Source organism: Engystomops pustulosus, chromosome 4 (genome assembly GCF_040894005.1).
Source record: "Engystomops pustulosus chromosome 4, aEngPut4.maternal, whole genome shotgun sequence".
Classification (NCBI taxonomy): Eukaryota; Metazoa; Chordata; class Amphibia; order Anura; family Leptodactylidae; genus Engystomops; species Engystomops pustulosus.
Genome location: NC_092414.1, coordinates 99,866,594 through 99,890,882, shown reverse-complemented (window position 1 = coordinate 99,890,882; position 24,289 = coordinate 99,866,594). Strand labels below are relative to the sequence as shown.

General features: G+C 39.3%; 1 protein-coding gene across 1 annotated transcript; it reads right to left on the bottom strand.

Moving 5' to 3' along the window:
• Positions 1 to 11,925: 11,925 nt before the first annotated feature.
• Positions 11,926 to 15,335, bottom strand: LOC140129049 (isotocin receptor-like). The gene is made up of 3 exons (XM_072150682.1): positions 15,075 to 15,335; positions 13,652 to 14,657; positions 11,926 to 12,353 (listed from the first exon to the last, which is right to left on the bottom strand). The coding sequence occupies exons 2-3, from the start codon at positions 14,559 to 14,561 to the stop codon at positions 12,145 to 12,147; spliced, it is 1,119 nt and encodes a 372-aa protein (XP_072006783.1). The 5' UTR covers positions 14,562 to 14,657; positions 15,075 to 15,335; the 3' UTR covers positions 11,926 to 12,144.
• Between the last annotated feature and the right edge of the window lie 8,954 nt (positions 15,336 to 24,289).

The following is a 24,289-nucleotide window of genomic DNA, read 5'->3' as shown; positions in this document are numbered from 1 at the left end:
GAATGGAAAGCACACATCCACACTACATGCAATGCTTTCTATGCTTCCCCCTGGACCATGCAACAAATCCTATATTACGTAGAACATGCTGTATAGATAAAAGTTGAGTCCTCAGTTGTTTACACCTTTTATTAGTGAAGAGGCCTAATGAAGAGATCCAAATAGTCACAAAAGGTTGCAATTTGCATTGTTATCCAATTAAAGGTATCAACAACTGAGGACTCTCAACTTTTATTTACCGTATATACTCGGGGTACAAGCCATTTTTTTTTTTCCCCAGCACAATTTATGTGCTGAAAAAGCCCCATTAGGGTGGGGGGGGCACTTTGCAGGACATTTCATTTATGAGGGGAATGACTTCTGGACATTTTGTTATTTTATTCATGGGGGGGGGGGTGACTGCTGAACATTTCATGGAGAGGGGGTGACTGCTGAACATTTCATGGAGAGGGGGTGACTGCTGAACATTTCATGGGGGGGGGTGACTGCTGAACATTTTCATGGGGGGGGTGACTGCTGAACATTTCATGGGGGGGTGACTGCTGAACATTTCATGGGGGGGGTGACTGCTGAACATTTCATGGGGGGGGTGACTGCTGAACATTTCATGGGGGGGGTGACTGCTGAACATTTCATGGGGGGGTAACTGCTGAACATTTCATGGGGGGGTGACTGACTGCTGAACATTTCATGGGGGGGGTGACTGACTGCTGAACATTTCATGGGGGGGTGACTGCTGAACATTTCATGGGGGGGTTGACTGCTGAACATTTCATGGGGGGGGGGTGACTGCTGAACATTTCATGGGGGGGGGGTGACTGCTGAACATTTCATGGGGGGGGGTGACTGCTGAACATTTCATGGGGGGGGGTGACTGCTGAACATTTCATGGGGGGGGATGACTGCTGAACATTTCATGGGGGGGATGACTCTGCTGTACATTTTATTCATGGAGGGATTGACTGCAGGACATCTTATTCATTTTGGAGTGGTGATGGGAGGGAGCCGGACATTTTATTATAGAATATTGGGGTAGATTTATTAAGTGTCTGAAAGTCATAATATTTCCAGTTGCCCATGGCAACCAATCACAGCTCAGCTTTCTTTTTATCAGTGCTCATGAATATTGCAAAGGGGAGCTGTGATTGGTTGCCATGGGCAATGGGAAATATTATGACTTTCAGACACTTGATAAATCTGCCCCATTATCTGTATTTCCCACCTTAGACTTATACTCGAGTCAATACGTTTTTCAAGTTTTTTTGTAGTAAAATTAGGTGCCTCTGCTTACGTACAGTATAAATACAGTATTTTACCACAGGTTGACACAATACAAATTATCTTTTAGTTTTTCAAAATGGAACCTGACGTTGTTTTTCATGGATTTTCATAGATAACTTGCACACTACAGTTTATACTGATTTTGGCCATAATCATGTTCATATAGGCTTAGGCTCTTGATTTCCTGTGTTATCTACATACGTTTTCTCATTTATATGATTTTCCAAAACCTGTTGTCATACACCTATGACCTGCACTATGAGGCTGATCAGCAGTTTTCCAATTGACCAACCAAAGAATGCGGTGTCATCTGAAGCTTTGTGATTTAATACGCTGATTCTATTTATCTTATTAAGTTGCAGTAAATGCACTACAAGCACGTTCACATTTAGTTTAGTCATTTTCCATCTCTATGTTTTTTCTCCCATGTTTGATCCCCACAGCCCTGTCTATGGCCTTTAGCATTCCTTGGTTGAACTTGACGGACATTGTAACTGTACGAGCTATGTTAGATCATAATATGCATATATATTTCCCACATTATAGGACATTAAAACACTATGAGCCCAGAGCTGCTATTATTTTGCATCCAAATTAATGCTTTCCACTTTGACTGTTTGTATGTAGATCCAATACATAATTCTTTTGATAGATTTGTCCTGTTCAAGTAATAAGTACTGTACATGGTTCTAGTCTTTAACCAAGTGCTTGGCAGGATGCACAAAATAAACTGAAGAAGAAGAAAGGTATTGTATCTGGTTACATTGCATGAAATGGTGAATGTAATATGTTTTTCTGAACCTCTTTACAGAATTGTCCTATGCAATAGTTGCCTCAGATGCTAACACACAACCACATCTCTAGGGAGCACAAGCTTGGAAAACAGAATGGCCTCTGTCTGGTAAACACATGCTATTCCACATTTTATGCAGCTACTCTAATGCTGCAGTTTTTTTTCCTCTATTTCATGAGGTCATAGCTCTTGTATTTATTTCAACTTGTTTCAGTAGTCTGCTCCACCAGTGGCCAGCAACCTCAATGCTGTGTGGCTCTACAAAGCAATCCTGAATTATGGACACATGCACTGGAATTGTAATACTGTTTATATCAGCAAGTGGGAAATATTCAGAGCTATTAAAAAGTAACCCTCATGTGGCAAAACGATGGGTTTAAACACAGAAAAGTCCCCAGAGATACAGCTATTTCCATCCTGTGCCAGGAGAACTGATGTCCTCTTGTGTCCATTCTATGGTAACACAGCTTCTGCACAGTATCACTGCTGTGCTATAGTGAACTTTTGTATCCTTACTCTGTGAGTTTCTGGGAAATTTACTGAAGGGCGAACGTCGAAAAAAAAAAAAACACCTTGACAATTGTCCCTCCATACAAATTAATATTTTAATATACATTAATATTAAACATTGTATTCAATATAGAGTTTATGGATGAAGTATAGAATATTCAGAACCATCATCCTGAGTTAGGATGTACAATGTTTCCCCCAAATTAATGCGTACGTAGTGACCCCCTACAGTAATAAAATGTATAGGGTACCAAAATTATATTGTCTCCCATTACATTGCATGTATTGACTGTATATGTGTTAACTTATAATACAGGGCCCACAAAGTTTTTTTCAACCATAAGCCCCCTAATTAACATATATACAACACCCCCCCCATTGAAAATAATAATACTTCTTGCCCCCTGCCCTTATTACAGTACCCCCTAATTAACACAAAATATATTACTCACCCTCAAAATTACAATCCTATTTTAAATTAAGAAAGCACTTACCTCCTGTGAAGCCACAACATCTTCCTCTTACCGTTTCTTCTTTTGCCTCCTGATACAGACGCATCAGTGTGATGACATCATCAGGCTCACAGATGGAGATCTGGTCAATTCCCCCCCCCCCCACGCCTCTTGTCAGAAACTGCCCTGATCTTTACCTTTTGAAGTATAAGTAAAGCCATAACACTTGAGGGCAAAGCTTTAGGTCATAGGGCCCTTGGAGACAGCATGTCTTTGTTGACTAGCATTTCCTGTGGAGAAGAGAATCTCAAGATGACATTGGTCTAGTAAATGCATATGAAATATGTTAAGTTGATAAGCTTTCATCCAGAAAGCAGACACATGTCCCATTTTCAAAATTGCATTAAGGAGTTTATAGACATAGACGCCTTCATGTGATTTCATTCAGGCGTAAAATTTTGTAAAAAACGCATAAAAGTAAACTTTGATGGCAAAAATGTGCCCCAAAAATATTTTCCTAATCTCCTAAATGTAATAGATGAACATGTGTAGAGTTAATAGATATGTTAAGTTATCCCTTTCTAAAAGTAAGCTACAGGAGCTGCGAGCAGCTCCTCTCTGCAACCCTCTCCTTGCATCCTGCCAGCATGAAGCAGGAGAGCAAGGGGGCATACTTTAGAGAGCTACAACTTTGGATCCCTGGCACCAATGATCTTTTTTTTCCCTGAAAGTGGAGATATGCAAGCATTTTGTAAACAACGTGTTAACTCAATGCTAACATGATGTACATATATATATATGTTAACATTGCCTTTTGTAAACATAACTGTTAACTGCAATGTAAATTCCCTCTTCTCAGCTATTGTACTCAAAAAACTCAGTTTAAACACATGTGTGAACGCAGCCTTAGGGCTAGAGTAACAAAGGGTTTCTTCTCTACGTTTGACCTATGTGATGGGAAAAGCTCCCGTTGTATACATTAAATCAACATTATTTCTCAGCAAACCCCTTTCTACATCGCACAGAACACCATGATTTTATGTATAATGTCTTTTATTTCATGTACAATAATAATTTCAGGTACTGTAATGTAATAAACACAATGTTTTGGAGATATTTCAAACTACAGCAGCTGTTGAAGGCATCAACTTCTATAGGAATTGTATTATAACTGTGTACTACTTGGTTGTACAGAATTGTACAGAAATATTAGTTATGTATTTTTTTTTTATTTTAAGATATGATTAACAATCTGATATAAATTAGGTCATTTCCTAATTTTTTTTGTGATTTCCATCGCAATTGGATTTTTTACAGCTTTCCAGTACATCGTATGGAATTAAATGGTGCCAGTAGGAAGTAGAATCTGTATCACAGATAACAACAAGCTTTCATGTGGATCTGTGAACTGGAAAATAAAGTTATGACTTTTGAAATGTGGAAAGATCAAGAGGAAACACAGAAATTGAAAAGAGCCTGGTCCTAAAGTGGTTAAGCTGCAGAGAAATTAGCAAAATTTGTTCAGCTTCTCACATTGAGTTTTACAAACCCCACAAATCAATATTCTGCATGCTCATAAAATGTTATTTGTAATAATGGTTGTTAATCTGGTTTAATATGTTGATAATTATTGCAGGCAGATGACATCAGTAATGAGTATTGTGGTTTAGCTGTATTTCCATTACATCCACAGCAGATGGAGCTCCAATGATACTGAAATTACCTACTCCACATTGGCAGATGTTCTGATGCTTTCAATTTGCTATTAATTCTCAAATAGTGTTTTATAGTCTGCATTTACATGTTCCTATTTGTTGTTTTCATCCTGTCTGGATGTGAACATATATATTGTTTATAACTTTAAAGCTGTTAATGTAATTGAAAATAATAACATTATTAAATAAATCAGCTAAAAAAAACCCATTGAAACTTTAAGAAGACCTGTCAGGACAATTTGGGGCGCTAAACCACCAGGTCCTTATGTACCGGTGGTTTAGTGTCCCAAATCGGCCTTTAAAAAGTCCCCAGGAACTTGCTATTAAAATTTAAAAAACATGAATACATACCTGGTTTCAGTGCTCCCTATGCCTGTGCAGTTGAACAATAAAGCTGGCTTACTACACCCTGGCTTCACTGCGAATGTGTCAGGGTGTAGGGCTCCGGCTTCTTTGAAGTACTGCATAGGTGCATGGAGCACAAGAGTTTTGTCCGATGTGTCTCATGGGATCCATCTCTAGGTAAGTATAAATGTTTTTTATAGCATTAACAGAGGGACTAGCAAAAGGACAATTTGGGACACTAAACGACCGTTTCATAAGGACCTGTGGGTAGTTTAGTTTCCCAAAACGGCCTGACCGGTCCTCATTAAAGGACATCTACCATTAGGTTGACTGATGTAGACTCCTATTACTGACCTGGCCCCCCTGTGCATGTAACTGTTCTTGTTATATCCTTGAAAGGCCACATTTTGTAGAAATAGAAATTTTTAAAATGTGCAAATTAGCCACAGTGCCTCTCGGTTCCACCAGCTTTTAATTTATTCCTCCCCACACTGCCGAAGTCCATAGAGCTTGCAGTCAGACGGTGACCTCACTGGCTCTCCACAAATTTTGTGCATGCATGTTGCTACAGTCAGCTGAGTAGCAATGTGTGTGAGATATAAAGAGAGCTGGGTAACAATATAATAGTGTCCTCATTTATTGAAAGTAGAAACAATACATACCTCCTGTGAGGCATAGGCTTTTCAATGCACAACCAGGCTTTGCTTGACGAAAATAATCCAAAGGAGTTTGTTTTGAAAAGTCCATAAATAACATAACAGGTTCAATAAACACCAGGCTCTTGTAGTTCCACAGGCCAGCAGAACACAAATCTCCACAATCATAATCCCCCAGATTGCTGGTCAGTGACACCTTTTATACAATTGACATACCCACAATTCTCTGCAGCTTCCCCTATAAAACACCAGAGCTGCTGCTGGCCTGCCTCTTATAAGGTCAGAGCAGACCCACCATGCTGCAGGTAAGTAGAACATAACATTTATTACATAATTTTACATTGTAACAGCACATTCCCTGGTTTTGGTACACAGCTCCCAGGTGGTGATACTAGACAGAAGAGAATAGAGCATTAGGTGGCCAGACTAATGAGAGAAGTAGAATAAGAAATCATTCACACTCATTCACACAGAAGTTACCAACCAGGAAACTAATGTACCACAACCAGAGTTACAGAAAACCAGTTTTCAATACTATAAAAAAAACCATGCGTCTTCTTCACATACCTCCCACCTCAAGAGGAAGCTTGTCCTTCCTGAGATATCTTCACTTCAGCACCAAACCTTGATAAATGATCTGCATTTTGGTGCCTCTTCCCTGATCGATGTTCTATCTTAAACTTAAACGGCTGCAAAGCTAAATACCACCTTGTTATTCTAGCATTTTTGTCTTTCATTGTGTGGATCCAGGTTAGCGGATGATGATCAGTTACTAAAGTAAATTCTCTCCCTAGTAAATAATAGCGTAATGCTTCCAAAGCCCATTTAATCGCTAGCCCTTCTTTCTCAATAGTTGAGTACCTTTGTTCTCGTGGAAAGAGTTTTCTACTTAAATAGAGAATTGGGTGCTCCTCGCCATTAATCTCTTGGCTTAGGACTGCACCAAGTCCAACCTCTGATGCATCTGTCTGTACAGTGAATGGTTTGGCAAAGTCTGGGCTCTGCAAGACTGGCTCTTTACACAAAATGTCCTTTATTTGAGTAAAAGCCCAGTCACACTCTTCTGTCCACACCACTGCCTCTCTCTTGTTCTTTTTGGTCAAATCTGTTAAGGGAGCAACTATGGAAGCAAATTCGGGAATAAACCGTCTATAATAACCGGCAAGACCTATAAAGGATCTGACTTCTTTTTTAGTGGTTGGTACACTAGCTGATTGAATGGCTTGGACTTTTGAGATTTCGGCCTGTACCTTTCCATTACCCACAATAAATCCAAGGTAATTTGTTTCCTGAAATCCCAAAGAACATTTACGTGGATTAATTGTGAAGCCTGCATTCTTAATTTCAGCTATGACCTTTCCTAAGTGATACAAATGGTCTTTCCATGATCTACTGAATATGACAACATCGTCCAGATATGCCGCACTGTATTCCACATGATCCCTCAAAAGAATGTCCATAGCTCTCTGAAATGTGGCAGGAGCACCATGGAGACCAAATGGCATGGTTTTGAATTGGTACAAACCACTAGGCATCGCAAAAGCAGTTTTTTCTTTTGATTTGTCATCAAGTGGAATTTGCCAATAACCCTTGCATAAATCTAAGGTGGAAATATATTTAGCATTTCCCAGTTTTTCAAGCAGATCATCAACGCGAGGCATTGGGTAGCTGTCAAAAGTAGATATAGTATTAATTTTGCGAAAATCTATGCAAAACCTTATTGTCCCATCTTTTTTCCCAACCATCACTACAGGTGAAGACCAAGGACTTTTGGATGGTTCAATAACTCCTAGTTTTAGCATTTCCTGCACTTCATTTTCTGCTTTGCACTTTAATTTTTCTGGTAGCCGGTAAGGCTTCTGTCTGACTGGAGCATGGTCCCCAGTGTTTATTTCATGATGAACAAAGGACACACAGCCTGGCTTACTTCCAAACACATGTGAACTTGACCTAATAAGGTTTCTCAAGCCACATTGTTGCTCCTTAGATAACTCTGGATTCAGAGTTACCTCTGACCAATCTGCACAATTTTTAAACCAATCATATACCTCTTCAGACATATTCTGTGAGGACTCGGTGACAATGTTACAAGCAGTGTTAGCTTCTGGGCCATTCTCTGGTTCTAGCCACTGTTTCAGTAAGTTGACATGGTAAACCTTGCTGCTATGTTTTTTATCTGGGGTTTCAATTGTCAACTGGACCTGTCTGTCTGATGACTCTGTAAGGCCCTTGCCATCGTGACAACAACTTATTTTCACTGCTAGGAAGCAAAAGAAGAACCTTATCACCAACCCTAATTGACTTATTTCTGGAATGTTGATCATACCATTTCTTTTGATAGCTTTTGGCTTTGTGTACATTATCATGGGCTACCTTCATCAATTGTTGCAGTCTCTCTCTCATTTGTAAAACATATTCAATAACATTTTTCTGATAACCATGGTTACCTTCCCAAACCTCTTTGATAACATCCAAGAGTCCCCTTGGTCGTCTCCCATATAACAATTCAAATGGGCTAAACCCAGTGGACTCTTGTGGTACTTCACGATAGGCAAATAACAGAAAAGGTAACCATCTATCCCATTGTTTTGGGTCATTGTGTACAAATTTTCTAAGCATTTTCTTCAAGGTTTGGTTATACCGCTCAGTCAGCCCATCTGTCTGTGGGTGGTAAGGAGTAGTTCTGAGAGGCTGAATACCAAGAAGTTGATATACTTCAGACAGCAAAGAAGAGGTAAAATTACTACCCTGATCAGTCAAAATACACTTAGGTAAACCAACCCTGCTAAAGACATTCAGAATTTCTTCAGCAACCCTCTTAGCAGTTACTGTACGCATAGGAATGGCTTCAGGGTACTTGGTACTGTAATCTACAATGGTAAGAATAAAGCGGTTACCTTTGGAACTCTTCTCTAATGGACCAATAATATCCATGCCAACTGTATGAAATGGTTCATCAACTACTGGCAAGGGTTTAAGCTGTGCTTTGGGAGGTACAGAAGCAGTGTATTGGCATACAGGGCACTTACGACAGTAATCGGTTATTGCATCATAAACACCAGGCCAATGAAATCGATACAGTACCCTGGCCAATGTCTTCTTATAACCCATGTGACCAGCAATAGGAACGTTATGAGCCAGGTTCAAAATATGTGATCTGAATCTTTCTGGCACAACCAACTGTTTGACTTGTTCTCCTGTCTTTGGGTGATTACACACTCTATACAGAATATTTTCAACTAGAAAAAAGGGTGTAGCAGGCTGTTTACCACTTTTTTCAACCTCTTTACAGTTTTTTAAACCTAGCTCATATAACGGCCTAATGCCAGTGTCCTGTTTCTGCCGCAATGCAATATCAGTGTCCCAGAGTTCAACATTTTTATACTTGCCATCCTGGGAAAGTCTCTTCCTGAAGACCTGTTCTGGAACACGCTGACGTTTTAATGATGGTGGCTCCATGATGTCCTCATGAAACGGGAAGATGTCCTCCAAAGTCTCTGCTCTGTCTTGCACCTTTGCTTGAGCTCTAGTAGTCACAGCAGACAAATGATGTTCTCCTAATAGCAAGTCATCAAATCCAGGTGTAATTCTACCAAGGATCACCGGAACTTGTAGTTTAGGAACAACAACTGCTGGCATAGAGAAACATTTTCCATCCACCTGTAGTTCAACATTCGATGTTGAGTAATTTTTTGTATCTCCATGAATACAGGTAATCGGTACTTTGGGAAAGTCCATCTTACTGGTTATCAAATTCTCTTTTACCAGGCTTAACTTACTTCCAGAATCCAGCAAGGCATCCACAGCCTGTCCGTTAATTTGAACTGGCCGGATAAAGTCACTGAAGGCGGAAAAAGATGTAGATGCTTGGCTTTTAATGCTCTTCCTTGGGCAAAATTTGGCTACATGACCCTTACCCTGACAGATATAGCACATTCTGTCACTGGAAGCAGTTTTCATTGGTGTGCTAGCTTCTTGTCCTCCACTTCCAGAGATCATGTGTGACTTCCTGGATTGCCCAATTGCAGATTTCTGTATGTCTCTTTTTGCAAGTAGAAAGTCATCTGCCAATGAAATAGCTTTTTTAGCATCTTTGGGTCTATGTTTTTGAACCCAGGCATGAACATCAGCTGGAAGAATGTGTAGAAACTGTTCAAGTACAATAACTTCACTGATCTGTTGAACAGTTCTGGTTTCTGGCTTCATCCATTTTGAGTATAGGTCTTGCAGGCGGGTGAAGACTTCTCTTGGACTATCAGTGAGACAATACTTGAGCTCTCGGAACCTCTGTCTGTAGGTTTCCTCACTGACGTCATATCGCCTCAAAATAGTCTCTTTAACCAGGTCATAGTTATTAGCATCACGTATGTCCATGTGGCTATACGCCAGCTGGGCTTGTCCAGTAAGATATGGGGCTAATCTTACCACCCACTGTTCCTTAGGCCACTGACATGTGCTTGCAATCCTTTCGAATGTCGTCAAATATGCCTCAATATCATCTTGTGGAGTAAGTTTTGTCATATGAGGGTCTTTCCAAGGAGACACGGTCACATGTGCAGGATGAGGAGGTGAAACAGCTTGCCGTTCCAATGTTAATGCCTGCAACAGTTCCCTCCAGCGTTCATCCTGACGTTGCAATTCTTCACGGTTTCTCCTGATCTCCTCCATTTGCCTTTTTTCTGCTTCAATCTGCTGCACAGTTAACCATTTCATCAGGTCAGCAATGTTCTCAGGTAAAGTCTTTTCATGAGGTTTGGTCACACCTGGAGTTAATGAAGCAGCAGCAGCTCCCTGGACCTCTGATTCCTCCTCTTTCTCTGCAGACGGCCTGATTTTAGATCTGGCACCTGGATTTTCCATCTTGCTGGACTTACTTGCAGAAACTCGCTTTGCAGGCACAGTTTCTTTTGGTTTAATGCGCCAGGAACGAGTCTTGTACATAACACCTCTGTTTCTTTAAATAGGAGTACTTGGAGCAATACTCAAATGGAATCCCACTTCTGACACCATATGTGAGGCATAGGCTTTTCAATGCACAACCAGGCTTTGCTTGACGAAAATAATCCAAAGGAGTTTATTTTGAAAAGTCCATAAATAACATAACAGGTTCAATAAACACCAGGCTCTTGTAGTTCCACAGGCCAGCAGAAGGCAAAACACAAATCTCCACAATCATAATCCCCCAGATTGCTGGTCAGTGACACCTTTTATACAATTGACATACCCACAATTCTCTGCAGCTTCCCCTATAAAACACCAGAGCTGCTGCTGGCCTGCCTCTTATAAGGTCAGAGCAGACCCACCATGCTGCAGGTAAGTAGAACATAACATTTATTACATAATTTTACATTGTAACAGCACATTCCCTGGTTTTGGTACACAGCTCCCAGGTGGTGATACTAGACAGAAGAGAATAGAGCATTAGGTGGCCAGACTAATGAGAGAAGTAGAATAAGAAATCATTCACACTCATTCACACAGAAGTTACCAACCAGGAAACTAATGTACCACAACCAGAGTTACAGAAAACCAGTTTTCAATACTATAAAAAAAACCATGCGTCTTCTTCACACCTCCCAACTTTCAAAGCTGATAAAGAGGGACAAAAAAGCATCCCCAAGAAGCTCCATCCCTTATTTTGCCCTTCCCAGCAGATCCACCTCTTATTCCCCCTGCCCACAGCAGCTACCCCTCTTGCCCCCAGAGTAAAATAAACACATATACTCACATTTCCCTGTTCCCCTGCAGCAGCTCTCCTCCTCTGCTGTATGTAGCTCTGATGCCGACAGGAAGATGACATTATCACTTCACGCTTGCTAGCTCTGCTACACACAGCAGAAGCACAGGGTTAATGCAAGGAGCTCCCGGCTTTCTGCATTATCACTGTAATCAGCTTGGTCTGTGGTGGATGCTGACAGAATTGATGTCACAGCACATAACTCCTGCTGGGTGGGACAGAGGACAAAAAAGTGGACTTTCCCGCTGAATCCGGGTTTTTTGGGAGGTATGATTTTTACATACTTTATATCTTTATGCAAATTTGTGTGTTGATAATCTGAACTAACGTCTTTAGTTTCATTTGGTGTTTATTATCGAAAGAGAATGTATTGTTAGTTAGTAAGTTGGTTAATCATTACAGTAAATGATCATTCTTTGTCAGACATAATGGGTGGTTAAGACTTAATCATCTTTCGTTGAGGATAATAATCATAACATTTTAATTGCTTTGGCATTCTCAGTCATGTAAAGATTTCTACATTCAATCCCTGCATTCCTGAGTTTTTAATTTCCATATCCTCTATGAGGAGATTATTATAATGACATGTTTAATCACTTTACTAGATTACTAACAGAAGAGACATGTAAGTCATCCAGTTTTATATACATCTCTACTATACATAGGTAACTTGCTCTTCACAAAATCGCTTTTCACACTTGATGCTTTCTGTGATGTGAAATTCCTGTTGATGTGAGACATATTTTGAAATGCACTTTAACTGTCTAAGGCCATGTGGAATATCTCCACAGAAATACATATATATCCAGGGGTTGACACAGCTGTTCAGGTTTCCCAGAAGCATTAGAATTGTGAACACAGGACCTGAAAATGAAAAGATGAAAGTGATAAAATGCAACATTGAAAGTTTTATACGGTATCTATCACTGATAAATACTATTGGTATCAACAGAACTTCTTAATGACAATGCAATAAAAAGTCATACTCTGTAAACACCTAATCTGCTAAGTTTCATCTGTGGGACAACCTTTTTAACTAGTGTGTCTGTATTATTGTTGGGTGTCAGTTGATGAGGACATAAATGAGAAAAAGGGTTAACTTTACCCATGCAATTATAACAGACCTATCCAAATTCTGAAGACCTAATAAACGGATATTTATCAGATATTGGAATTATTCATCTTCATTTTTTTAAAATGTTCTTTTCATTAGCTCAGGTATGTGTCAGGTAAGAGTTAAAATTATTCCCTCACCCTCTCTCCTACATGAACTGTATTACAATGTTTTCATTGTACTTAAAAATACATTTATTTAGCCAACAGTTTCAGTGACCTTGTACTATGATCAACTACTGCTTGAAATCTCTTTAGTCTCTAGTTTTAATGGATTGTATGTGATATTATGTGGCATATCTTCTATTTTTTTATGAAATGATTTTTGAAATTGGCATGTGACTTCCTTTATTACCCCCTTCCTCTTGTTAAAGATGGAAATATCCCAATGGCTTCAGAACCTCCAATGATTTTAAAAACTGGATGCAGTCACAGTGCTAGCTAAGCAATGGGGCTCACTTGATAAGAAGAGTGTCTGTCTCTTTGATTTTTGGATCAATTAGATTGTTATGACCTAGTTAAGCTATAAGCTTAAACCTCCTTAGCAGTTTATGTATATTTATTTCCATACAGGCGGTCCCCTACTTAAGGACACCCAACTTACAGACGACTCCTAGTTAAAGACGGACCCCACTGCCCACTGTGATCTCTGGTGAAGCTCTCTGAATGCTTTACTATACTCCTAGACTGCAATGATCAGCTGTAGGGTGTCTGTATTTAAGCTTTATTGATAATCCTTGGTCCAATTACAGCAAAAAATGTTTAAACTCCAATTGTCACTGGGGCAAATAAAAATTTTGTCTAGATTTACAATGATAAAATATACAATTTTGACTAACATACAAATTCAACTTAAGAACAAACCTATGGAGCCTATCTCTTACGTAACCTTGGTACTTCCTGTATATTATAGATGTAGGCTCATCATAGTTAAATCTTTACCTTACAATCAATGCTTAAAAAGTAGCAATAATTGCTGCAGTCATTGTAATATATATGTAGTGTTTAATCATTTCTGTTGTCCAGATCATTAATGAATAATATCTTACCATCTGGAATATCCGCAGACCATGCAGACCACATTTGGGCGATGAAGAATGGCGTCCAGCATGTAATATAAGCGACAACGGTGACTACAGTCATTCTTACATTCTTAATCATGGCTTTTGATATGCAGTTAACACTACTTGCTCTGGATATTATCCTTGTCTGTGGGTCACGAACTAGAAGCTCCTTGTGCTTTTTCACATACACATTCATCTTTATCTCCCAGCAGATTTTCATCTGGCATATACTAAGTATAGTAACTGGAATAAAAAATATAGCTATAGAAATCCAGGTTACATATACCACTAAGCCCCATGGTTCAATGAACTGAGCCCAACATTCAAAGATGCCTGGAGCAATTTCTGTTCTGGAAAAAATAAATGCTTGGGGAAAACTGAAAATGAGAGAGATTGACCAACTAGTGCAGATTGCAGAGTTCCACAGAGCTCGCTTCTTCCTAAATGTCACCATGGGGTAACAAATTGCTTGAAACCTGTCCACAGTCATCACCACAATCATGTATGTGGAGGCAAACATCCCAACTAATTGTAAATACTTAATGCACCGACACAGCAGATCAGGTCCAATAAAAACATCTGTAATGTCCCAAATCAGCTGAGGGAGGACTTGAAAAAATGCCACAACTAGGTCAGCCAAGCTTAAGTGAAGCATAAACACATACATCCGAGAGAGCCTCTTTCTCTTGTTCCACAAAATGAATATCAGAATGAAATTTCCAACTGTGGCTGCAATGAAAATGACCCCAAGCACAGAAATTTCTGCATAAGCCAAATACTCATCTCTCTTGGACCAGCCTGTGTTTCTTGTTCTGTTCTTGCTTCCTTCATGTCTTTCAATAACCTTTTCAGCGCGGTTAAACCTTTCTGTTATAGAATCTGAAATGTTTTTCATTGTGTGAAAATGTGACTTAAATGATGTATTTCTGCCTTGAAAATTCTTTTGCTGATACTTTCTTCATAGACAAAGCTGGCGGTTCTAATTTGATGTCTGTAAGAATAAAAGGTATGCTTCAATGGATGAGCATCTAGCTGTTGTTGACTGTATTTAAAAGCTCAGTGGCTAAGGGCCACTCCTCCTAAACAAGTCCAGAAATTGTCTACAATTATGAAAGACCCTCTCCTGTTTGTTACTTACAACATGTAAAGCATTCTGTGATTTCTATCTGACTGAAAATGTACTTATCATCACCCTGTCTGATTTCTGGTACTACTTTCTGAGACTCCAAGTGGTGTAAGTAGAAATATTATTGAAATTCCTGGCAGTGCTACATATTTAATGCATACAGACTGACCAATATCACACAAAACTGACTATGTGTTGCGCACTTATCTCCAGGAGCTACATACAGTCACAGAACCGATCCAATGCAAGTCCAACAGATAAAGTATACAAAAATATTCTGACCTGGGCTCCCGAATCACTTTCTTCCACTGCTTTTTCTTGTTAGTCCATAGATTCCGATATGGTAGTTAAAATTTCTCCTCCAGTACAAATTCCCGAATCCTCCGATTAGAATAAACCACCATTCAGCCTGCAATTCCTGCGTTTTTTTTGTGTATCCTCCCTCGTTCACACTATTCTTCCTAGCGGATCCCTGGAAGAAAATTCACACACAGATAGCGTTGTATATTCTTGGCACTCAGGATTTATTCAATAAAAATATACTCACAAACGATAATTAAAAATGTGCATATAAAATATCCAAGTGGGACGCCAGCTTCACATTACCGCCAAACACGGCTTCTTCAGGCACGTTGCTAGCATCCAGTCCCAATTGCTATTTATGCTTCACACATGTAATCATATATTTCTTTACACAATATACACAAATTATATACAATACAAATCCCAAACATGGAAACCATAAATACTGCACAATATAAACCTATGTCTCCCAATAGTGTGAACGAGGGAGGATACACAAAAAAAACGCAGGAAAAGCAGGCTGAATGGTGGTTTATTCTAATTGGAGGATTCAGGAATTTGTACTGGAGAAGTTTTAACTACCATATTGGAATCTGAATAATATGGACTAACAAGAAAAAGCAGTGGAAAAAAGTGATTCTGAAGCTCTGGTCCGAATATTTTTGACCAATATCACCGTAGTAAAAAATAAAAGTAGTAAAAACCAAGACAAAAGGTGTGAAAAGTGAAGTGTGAAAAGTATTTTTAGGCCCCTTTCACACTTGTGTTTTTCACGCGCGTTTTCTACGCGTGCTTTTGACATGCAGAACTTGCATTGCACTCTTTTCAGACTTGCATTTTTTTTCACGCACGCACGCACGTTTATTTTAACGCGCGTTTAAATCTCGACATGCTCTACTTTTGCAAGTCACGCGCGTGAAAAACGCACCATACAGGTCTATGGAAATGCATCAAAAACGCATTGCACTCTGAGACACTTGCAAGTGCAATGCGTTTTTCACGCATTAATTGCCATAGAAAAGATAGAGCTCAGTCCTAAGTCCATTGAATGCATTGAAATTGCATTGAAAACGCGCGTGAAAAACTGAGACACTGAACAAACTCTGACTGAAAACTGATCAAACTCTGACGAGATCTGCAACGCAAATGTGAAAGGGGCCTTATTCTTACATGTCAACACTTTTTTGTACTTTTAGTGTGCAGGAGAAACTACTACTTCATTACAGAACAAAATAAATATGGAGTCTTTAGTAATTCCTAGCAGACAGCGAAAGTGATATAATAGTTCAGGGTCAGCGCAGGCGGCAGAGATGCAAGGTCAAGTCCAATCCGGGGTCAGCAACAGGAGGTCCAGGCAGATTCGAACAGGAACACAGGAACTCACGAGCAGAAACACACAGGAATGCAGGAATATCGCTGGGGAGCTTTCTCTAAGGCCCCTTTCACACTTGCGTTTTTCACGCGCGTTTTCTGCGCGTGCTTTTGACGTGCAGAAGTTGCATTGCACTCTGACCCATTGCATTTTTTTTCACGCACACACTACTTCATGCAAAAGTAGAGCATGTCGAGATTTAAACACGCGTTAAAACATGCTCTACTTTTGCAAGTCACGCGCGTGAAAAAAGCAACATACAAATCTATGGAGATGCATCAAAAACGCATTGCACTCTGAGACACTTGCAAGTGCAATGCGTTTTTCAAGCATCAATTGCCATAGAAAAGATAGAGCTCTTTACCTGCGCGTGAAAAACGCATTGAAATTGCATTGAAAACGCGCATGAAAAACTGAGACACTGAACAAACTCTGACTGAAAACTGATTGCACTCTGATGCAAAATGTGTGTTTTTCACTGACCAAACCCTGATCGCACCCTGTTCAAACTCTGACGTGATCTGCAACGCAAGTGTGGAAGGGGCCTAAGGCGTAGGCACAAAGATCCGGCAGGGTGTGATGGGAGAAACAGGTTTAAATAGCCTTCTGGGAAAATGATTAGCGGCAATTAATGGTGCGTTGGCCCTTTATATTCCCTGAAGCCGTCGCGTGCGCACCCTATGAGTAGAGGAAGTGTGTATGGAGCGGGGACTGAGAATCACGGGTGAGCCCGCGACCCAGGTAACAGTGGAGCGGGCAACTGTGGTTTATTCAGAGGCCAGCATCAGCACAAGGAATCGGTATGAAGAATGGACAGTAAAAGGGTAAAAAAGATAATGGCTTATTTGAATGACTTTGGCCGCAAAGAAAGACCACTGTAGCATGTGGACAAAATCCATGCTTCTGACCTTATTAAGGTAAAGTTGAACTGCTCCGCAATCCAGATAAGCTTGACTTGTTTTTCACCAAACCCAATTGTGAAAGTAAAATAAATCTTTATGGAGAGCAGTGTCAAACAGGGGTATCTGGGGCCCACCAGTGAAATTGACTCTCAGGGCTCACCCCACTGCCATGCAGAAATATTACCTATTTTTTAGTCGGGATCAGGGAATTACCAGTGAAATAAAACATGACATAATGCCTTTCCATTCCATCTTTTCTAGTGCATGACTCTTGGTTTGCAAGCAGAAGATGCAAAGATGATCTTATGTCAGGGTATTTGTGTTGGGGAAGTTTCAAGAAATATGCCTGGTTTCCCCAGATTTCTGCTGGTGGTTGGTCTTTGGCTTGGGATGTGTCAGCATCCACCACCAATGGTACCAATAAGACAATGCTGAAGACAGGTTTTTTCAATAATTTCTTACAACAGCAATGCAACTCCACATACACAATAGTAACATTACACACTAGGAGAGTTGTCTCACGCGCTAAAAGGTCAGAAAGTGACTGATCAGACACAAGTAGACTTGGGATTTAGTATCTCGTGTATTCTATTTTTGGATGTAGGATTTCATGATGACTTTGGGTCCAAAAGTATTTTCGCACAGATATCTTCAGTTCCAGGCAGAACATCTTAACACTGTGCTACAAAATATAGCAGAGTCACTTACAGTTTCATGTGACCTGGATAACAACCATGTCACTCGTTGTTCTCCTAAATAATATATTGCCCCTACAATGCAACTAACCACACTGTGCCCCCACATATATCAAATATGCTCCCACATAATAAAACTACACTATGACATGTATTAAAAATTACATTGTGACCCCATAAAATATTACAGTACGTAATTTAGTCCCTGAAAAAATACTGAAATGCTTGTTTTATGTTGTGCTCCCCATTAATTACATAAAATATGGTTTTCGCTATTAATTATTTTACCTATATTATTCCCCCTTATTGTTTTATACAATCCCACCTTCTATAGAATGTTTTATATATAACGTTCTCTATCTGTATTCATATTTAAATGTAGTGCTCTTATAGACTATATTATACATATAGAATAATTCATTATTAGATGCCCCAATCAATTTTTATACATCACTATTTATTATAATTTATAATTCCCCTCATTCTTTTATTTCCACACATTGGCACACATTTATTAAAGCACCAGTTTTCTGAATGACTTTGAACTAAAAAATACATGCAAACTACTTGCATATGTATTTATAAGGTGTCTGTACCAGTTTTGTATTGCGGCTGCACTGTATCTGACAAGACGGAAAAACGGAGTTAGTGCCGCATGTATTACTGACACGCACCACAATTCTGCAGCATGAACAGAGTGCACCAAAAAAATGGTGCAGAATTCTAGAGGGGTGCACCAGATTCCTGAAGACCGTGCGTCAGTTTTCATCTGGCGCACTCTGCACACTCCACAGGCATTGCTAGTAGTTTGCACTACTTCTGATAAAGGTGACCCACTGACCTAAAAACCTCTACATAAAACCTCCAAATTACTGTTTACACAATGTTCCCCCATATTATTAATTTACATATAGTGCCCCCCTAAACTACAGTATTACTTTACATATTTCACATATAGGGACCCCATAATTACATAATATAGTGACCCCACCAAACAAATACTTTTCATATAGTAACCCCCAACTATTACTATTATAGTGCCAATTACTGAACAAAAGGGCACAAATGTTAATGTTGACTTTCGTTGGACTTGAACCCAGGACTCCAGCGCTGCAAGGCAGAAATGCAACCCACTCAGCCACCGTGCTGCACTACATACACAACACTGATGTGCACTTCTAGGAGCCAAAATAACATAGAAATTGTTGGAGTCCAAAGTTGGAGTCCAGTTGTCTTATGAGGAAAGTAATGCTCTTCCCAGGCTACTTTATATGCACATATGCACACAGGAGAGGTGGGGAGGGGGGGGGGGGGTTCGAGCCAACAGGCATGGGAGAAATCTCCTAATTGTTACAAGTGAACCTCAACCCCCTATGAGACCAGTGTACTGTCAGGACTGCTAGCATCAGAACAGTCTGCCATTTCAACACCATTTGGGTTACGAACTCTCTTTACAAGTGACAGCAAATATAACTGACAAAATAATTGTGAGTATTTGCAGAGTTGTCTTGTTTTGTATTATTAAAGTGAAGCTATCATGAGGATTTTGGTCCACAAAATGCCCCCAATCTGTTTTGCAATACAATTACAGCTTTACTCGTCCTTCTATGCTGTGGGATATATTGTTTTACTGAGAAATATATCTTTGAACACTGTAATGAGCCATTGAGATAGAGACGAGTCACCCTGGGATGTCCTCTCATAGTTTTGTGGATGTCCCTTAGGCCATCTACATCATCATAGCTCTGGGTGCCAACTGCTGAAGGTAGCTTGAGGTGATGTACTTGTCCGATGGGACATTAGTCAAACCATGAGAGGTCAGGCCAGTGCGACTCTTCTCCACCCCTATGACCCCTTAGGTAATTTGTAAATAAAACATTAAAAGTTATTTTTCTTGATAATGCTGAGTCCGATAAGAAGTCCATCCTAGTAACCCTGTCACTGTTCCGATAACACGATGATGATAGTTGCTAACACCAAGGTTTGGTGTTGCCCAGTCTATGATATCCAGTCTATCAATATTATCCCAAATGGATGTTTTAACAAGTGATCAAATGGTTGAACAGTACCCACAATGGTGGAATGAAAACAAATCTGGTCCCTGAGACACTGTACACTGAAGTCATAGGTGTAGAATAGAAATACATTTTTTAGAAAGTAATAAACGTGTGTGTAACATGTGTAACATGCCGGATGCACACCTTATGCATATGTATTGGGAATGTTCCAAGTTGGGAGAATATTGGCAGCATGTGTTGGATCTTATTTTTAAGGTATACTCAATACGTCTGGCAACATCCCCACGAGTATGCTTGCTGGGGCTATTGGAAGACGATATGACCATAACGACTGACATTATAGGTATATCTCGCATTCTTTATCAGGCCCGGAAGCTAATAGCAGCCAAGTGGATACAGCCAATCCCTCCCACTATCAAAGAGCTGAAAGAACGCCTTAATGATATAATAAGGTTAGAAAAAGGAGTATATAAAAAAAGAAAAGCCATGAAAAAGTTTGAGACTGTCTGGGGTCCCTGGATTGCTACACCAGGTCTCCCCTCTAGGTTTCTAATATCTCCATCTGTCCTCTTGGGATAATCATATTGCATTGTATAAAATACGACTGAAGAGATCAGAGTATTCCTGTGTGTGAGTGCTGTATGTCTATGGGAAGAATAGAAAGATAAAAAGGAATTCCATGGTATATGTCTGTAAATATCCAATTCTTAAGAAAGATTTATCATTACATTGACATATCGTGAAAAAGTCTTCTGTATTGTTGTACTGAGAAATGGGAGGGATATAGGGGAGGGAGGGTATAGGAAGGGAAGGGGTTGTCAAGTTTTATTCTCATTGTTGTAAATGGAAAATGTGTTGGCGTAACTAATAAAAATGATCTGATTTAAAAAAAAAAAAAAAGAAAGTAAGAAAACGTAAGAAAAAACTATATTCTGTACATTTGGAATGTTCATTATTGTATTGCATGAAATAATAAAAAGGATTTGTCATTTGATACAATAAAAGCCTTGAAAACAAAACCAATTAAAGAAAATTGGTACAACTGTTTTCTTTGTCAATTTTACTGCATTTGATATTTTTCCTGCCTCCCAGTACATTCCTTTAACATGAAAAGGTTTCACTAGGAAGTAGAATTTCTGTAAACAGAAAAATAAAACGTTTTTGAGCAAAAACGTAAAAATGTAAAAGGAAATCAGTGTTAAAGGGTTTATTATCCTCACATTCTATTGGAATTATATTAACAGTGCGGGATTACTGTCAGGTAGAGATTATGAGACATGATAAGGACTTTTTCCATGGATTCCTTTATTTTCATTGTTATGAATTAATCACACACCTACAGCTCCAAATGTTTGGATGACATAAATGATATGTTTTTCTGGGATAAACACTGAGATGGGGTTTTAGAAAAACATATCATATCTGTACTTGTCTGAACAATCAATCATAGGAGTCATATATCATCATAGTTAATTGCCACCAGTAGACCAGTTATTTGTCAGATGTCTGTGGATAACACCTCCACCATTGGAAGACATTATATAAATTTGATTTTATATAACTTTTTCCTAAACAATCCAGTTATTATTAAAAAAAAGTTTATAATACAAAGCCTTCACCTTCTAGTAAGAGCTCTCCTTACAGTGACTTTACCAATTAAGGCCTCCTTGTTTTTTATATGGGGAGAGGAAAAAAGAGCCACAGCAAGACATTTACCTGGGAGTGATTATTATCTCTTCTAAAATTTTAGCAAAACCCCTCAACTTTCTGTGATAGGTTTAGTGAACAGGACTTCTTGGGGCTTGTGCATCTTAAGCCGGGATTTGTGTTCCTGCTTTTTATTTTTAACTTTGCATGTTCTACCGTTCAGATGTATTTTAGTGATTTTCCTACTTAATACAAGTGGTGTTTGAGGTGTTTTAGTGAAAAGGTCTCTAAAAAGTCACAAACAGATCTAAGCTATTCCCTAGGCCTGGTAGGGGGCTTATGTGGATTTGCACCAAAATGTGTGACTTTTTTGATTCTTTTTTTTTAAGTCGTAACTTTCACATCAAAGAGTTTGTATGTTCTTTCCGTGTATGCGTGGGTTCCCTCCAGGTCCTCCGGTTTTCTCCCACACTCTGAAACATACATTGTAAGCCCCAAAGGGACAGTGACCAATTTGGCAAGCTTTGTGCAGCGCTGCGTAATCTGTAGACGCTATATAAATAAAGAATTATTACTATTATTTACTAAGAACAGTGCAAATTGCACTATGTTCAGTTTGCCTGTGTATAGTGCAGAGTGTGCTAGATTCATGATTTTTGGCGTACCTTCTGCATGAATCTGGCGCGCTCAGCACTCTCTCACCCAGGACTGGTAAATTTTGGTCATCTCACCTCAGCTTCCCAAAAAGTGCCATATATATACTTGAGTAGAAGCCGAGTTCTTCAGCACAAAAAATGCAGCTGTCGTCAGAGCTTGTGCACCACACGGACCTGCTGCTGCACAGATAGCAAAGGAGACCTGCAGGGGGCGTTGGAAAGGTGAGCATTGACTTTCTTTTTTTTCATGAATTGGGCAAACTGGGTCTGACTATATACTGGGGGAAGGCTGGCTAGCAATATACAGGGGCAGGGGGCTGCTGGCTATGTACAGGGCAGGGTGCTGGCTATATATTGGGTCAGGTGGGTGGCTATATACTGGGGCAGAGGGTTGGCTATATAATGGGGCAGGGGCTGGCTATATAATGGGGAAGGAGCCCTAGGCTTACATGCAAGTCAATAGGTTTTCCCAGTTTTTTGTGGTAAAAGTAGGAGCCTTGGCTTATACTCAAAAAGTTTTTTTAAACATAAAAACAATATGCTATATACTAACCTTAATTAGCTGCAGAAAACAATTGTATATATGTTTTACATGTATTCTCCAAAACATTAGAAAACAGTACATTATAGGTGCCCTAGAACAGCATCATCTGAAGATTTAAGTCCAAATTGTAGAAATAAATATGTATTTGGATGGGAAGTGCTGTAAACTCGATAAAACCACTAAACCCTAAGAAAAAATGTTCTTGAATTTCCCTGTAAAGAAAAATTAGATTTAAGTAGTGTTATCTCAATGTATCCATGACAACACCCTCTTGTGGCAGAAAAATTAAAGAAGGGAAACATTTTATTTTTAATGCCATTGTAGATGGGCAATTCCATGAAAATAAAATGACTACACTAGAAGCCTTCCTTATTGACTGCTCACTGCAAGTACATATAAATGTTTTCCGAGAATTTCATTATGTCTGCAATGTGTAGGAAATTGCGTCATTCTGATTCTCTGTAAAATATAAGCCTCTATTAGTCCTGCTGCAATTTGTGTTTCTAAGATGTTAAACCAAACCATCAAGTTCCATAACCTCAGTGCTATAAGATCTTGCTTTCGCCTAACAACCAAGATACAATTAGGATGGAGATGAGTGTGTCATTCAGTCTGTAGCTGCAGAAGTACTAGACATGCATTAGTAATATATTTTATAATTACCCAAAACTTTTCTAAGCAAACAATTTTCAATAAATTATGGAGACGTAAAGTCACTTTCTATGTGTCTGTTTAAAATGTAGGGAACAGGAGACTGTTTTCTGATGTATAAAATCTGAACACTAAAGCTCTAAAAGACAAAGATTTTCAATATATTATGAATAGTTGCATCATTTAGAGGAAATCTACCATCAAAACAAAGGATGATAAACCAGGAACAATTTCTCATGTTTTCAGGCATTGTGAATGTGGTAATCTTCTTATATATGTTATCCATGGCTTCCTTGCTTCTAAAATCAACAGTTAAAATTATGCGCATGAGTCTGAGGGGCTGTCCTTACAGCCTGGTTTATCCTCACTCCTACTTTCTCAGCACTGAGATTATAGCAGGAAGTGCTGAGGAAGCATAGCGGAGTGTCAGACACTGTAACAAACCGTAAACCTAGCTGTCCTAGAGTAGCCCCTCAGACTAATTAGCACTATTTAGAAAGTTGATTTTAGAGGAAGGAGGCCATCATGTTTGATTTTGATGTGGATTTTAGGTGAATTTCCTTTAAATCCTTCAGAACCAGGATCTTTTTTTTTTAATTCCTGCAGTCCAAAAGCCAGTTCTAATGGCTAGGCCTAGGAGTCTAACAACAGCCTCAGAGGTTGGCACTGTGTTGTCGCAGCCCACTCTGGTGATGGCCAATGAGTCTCG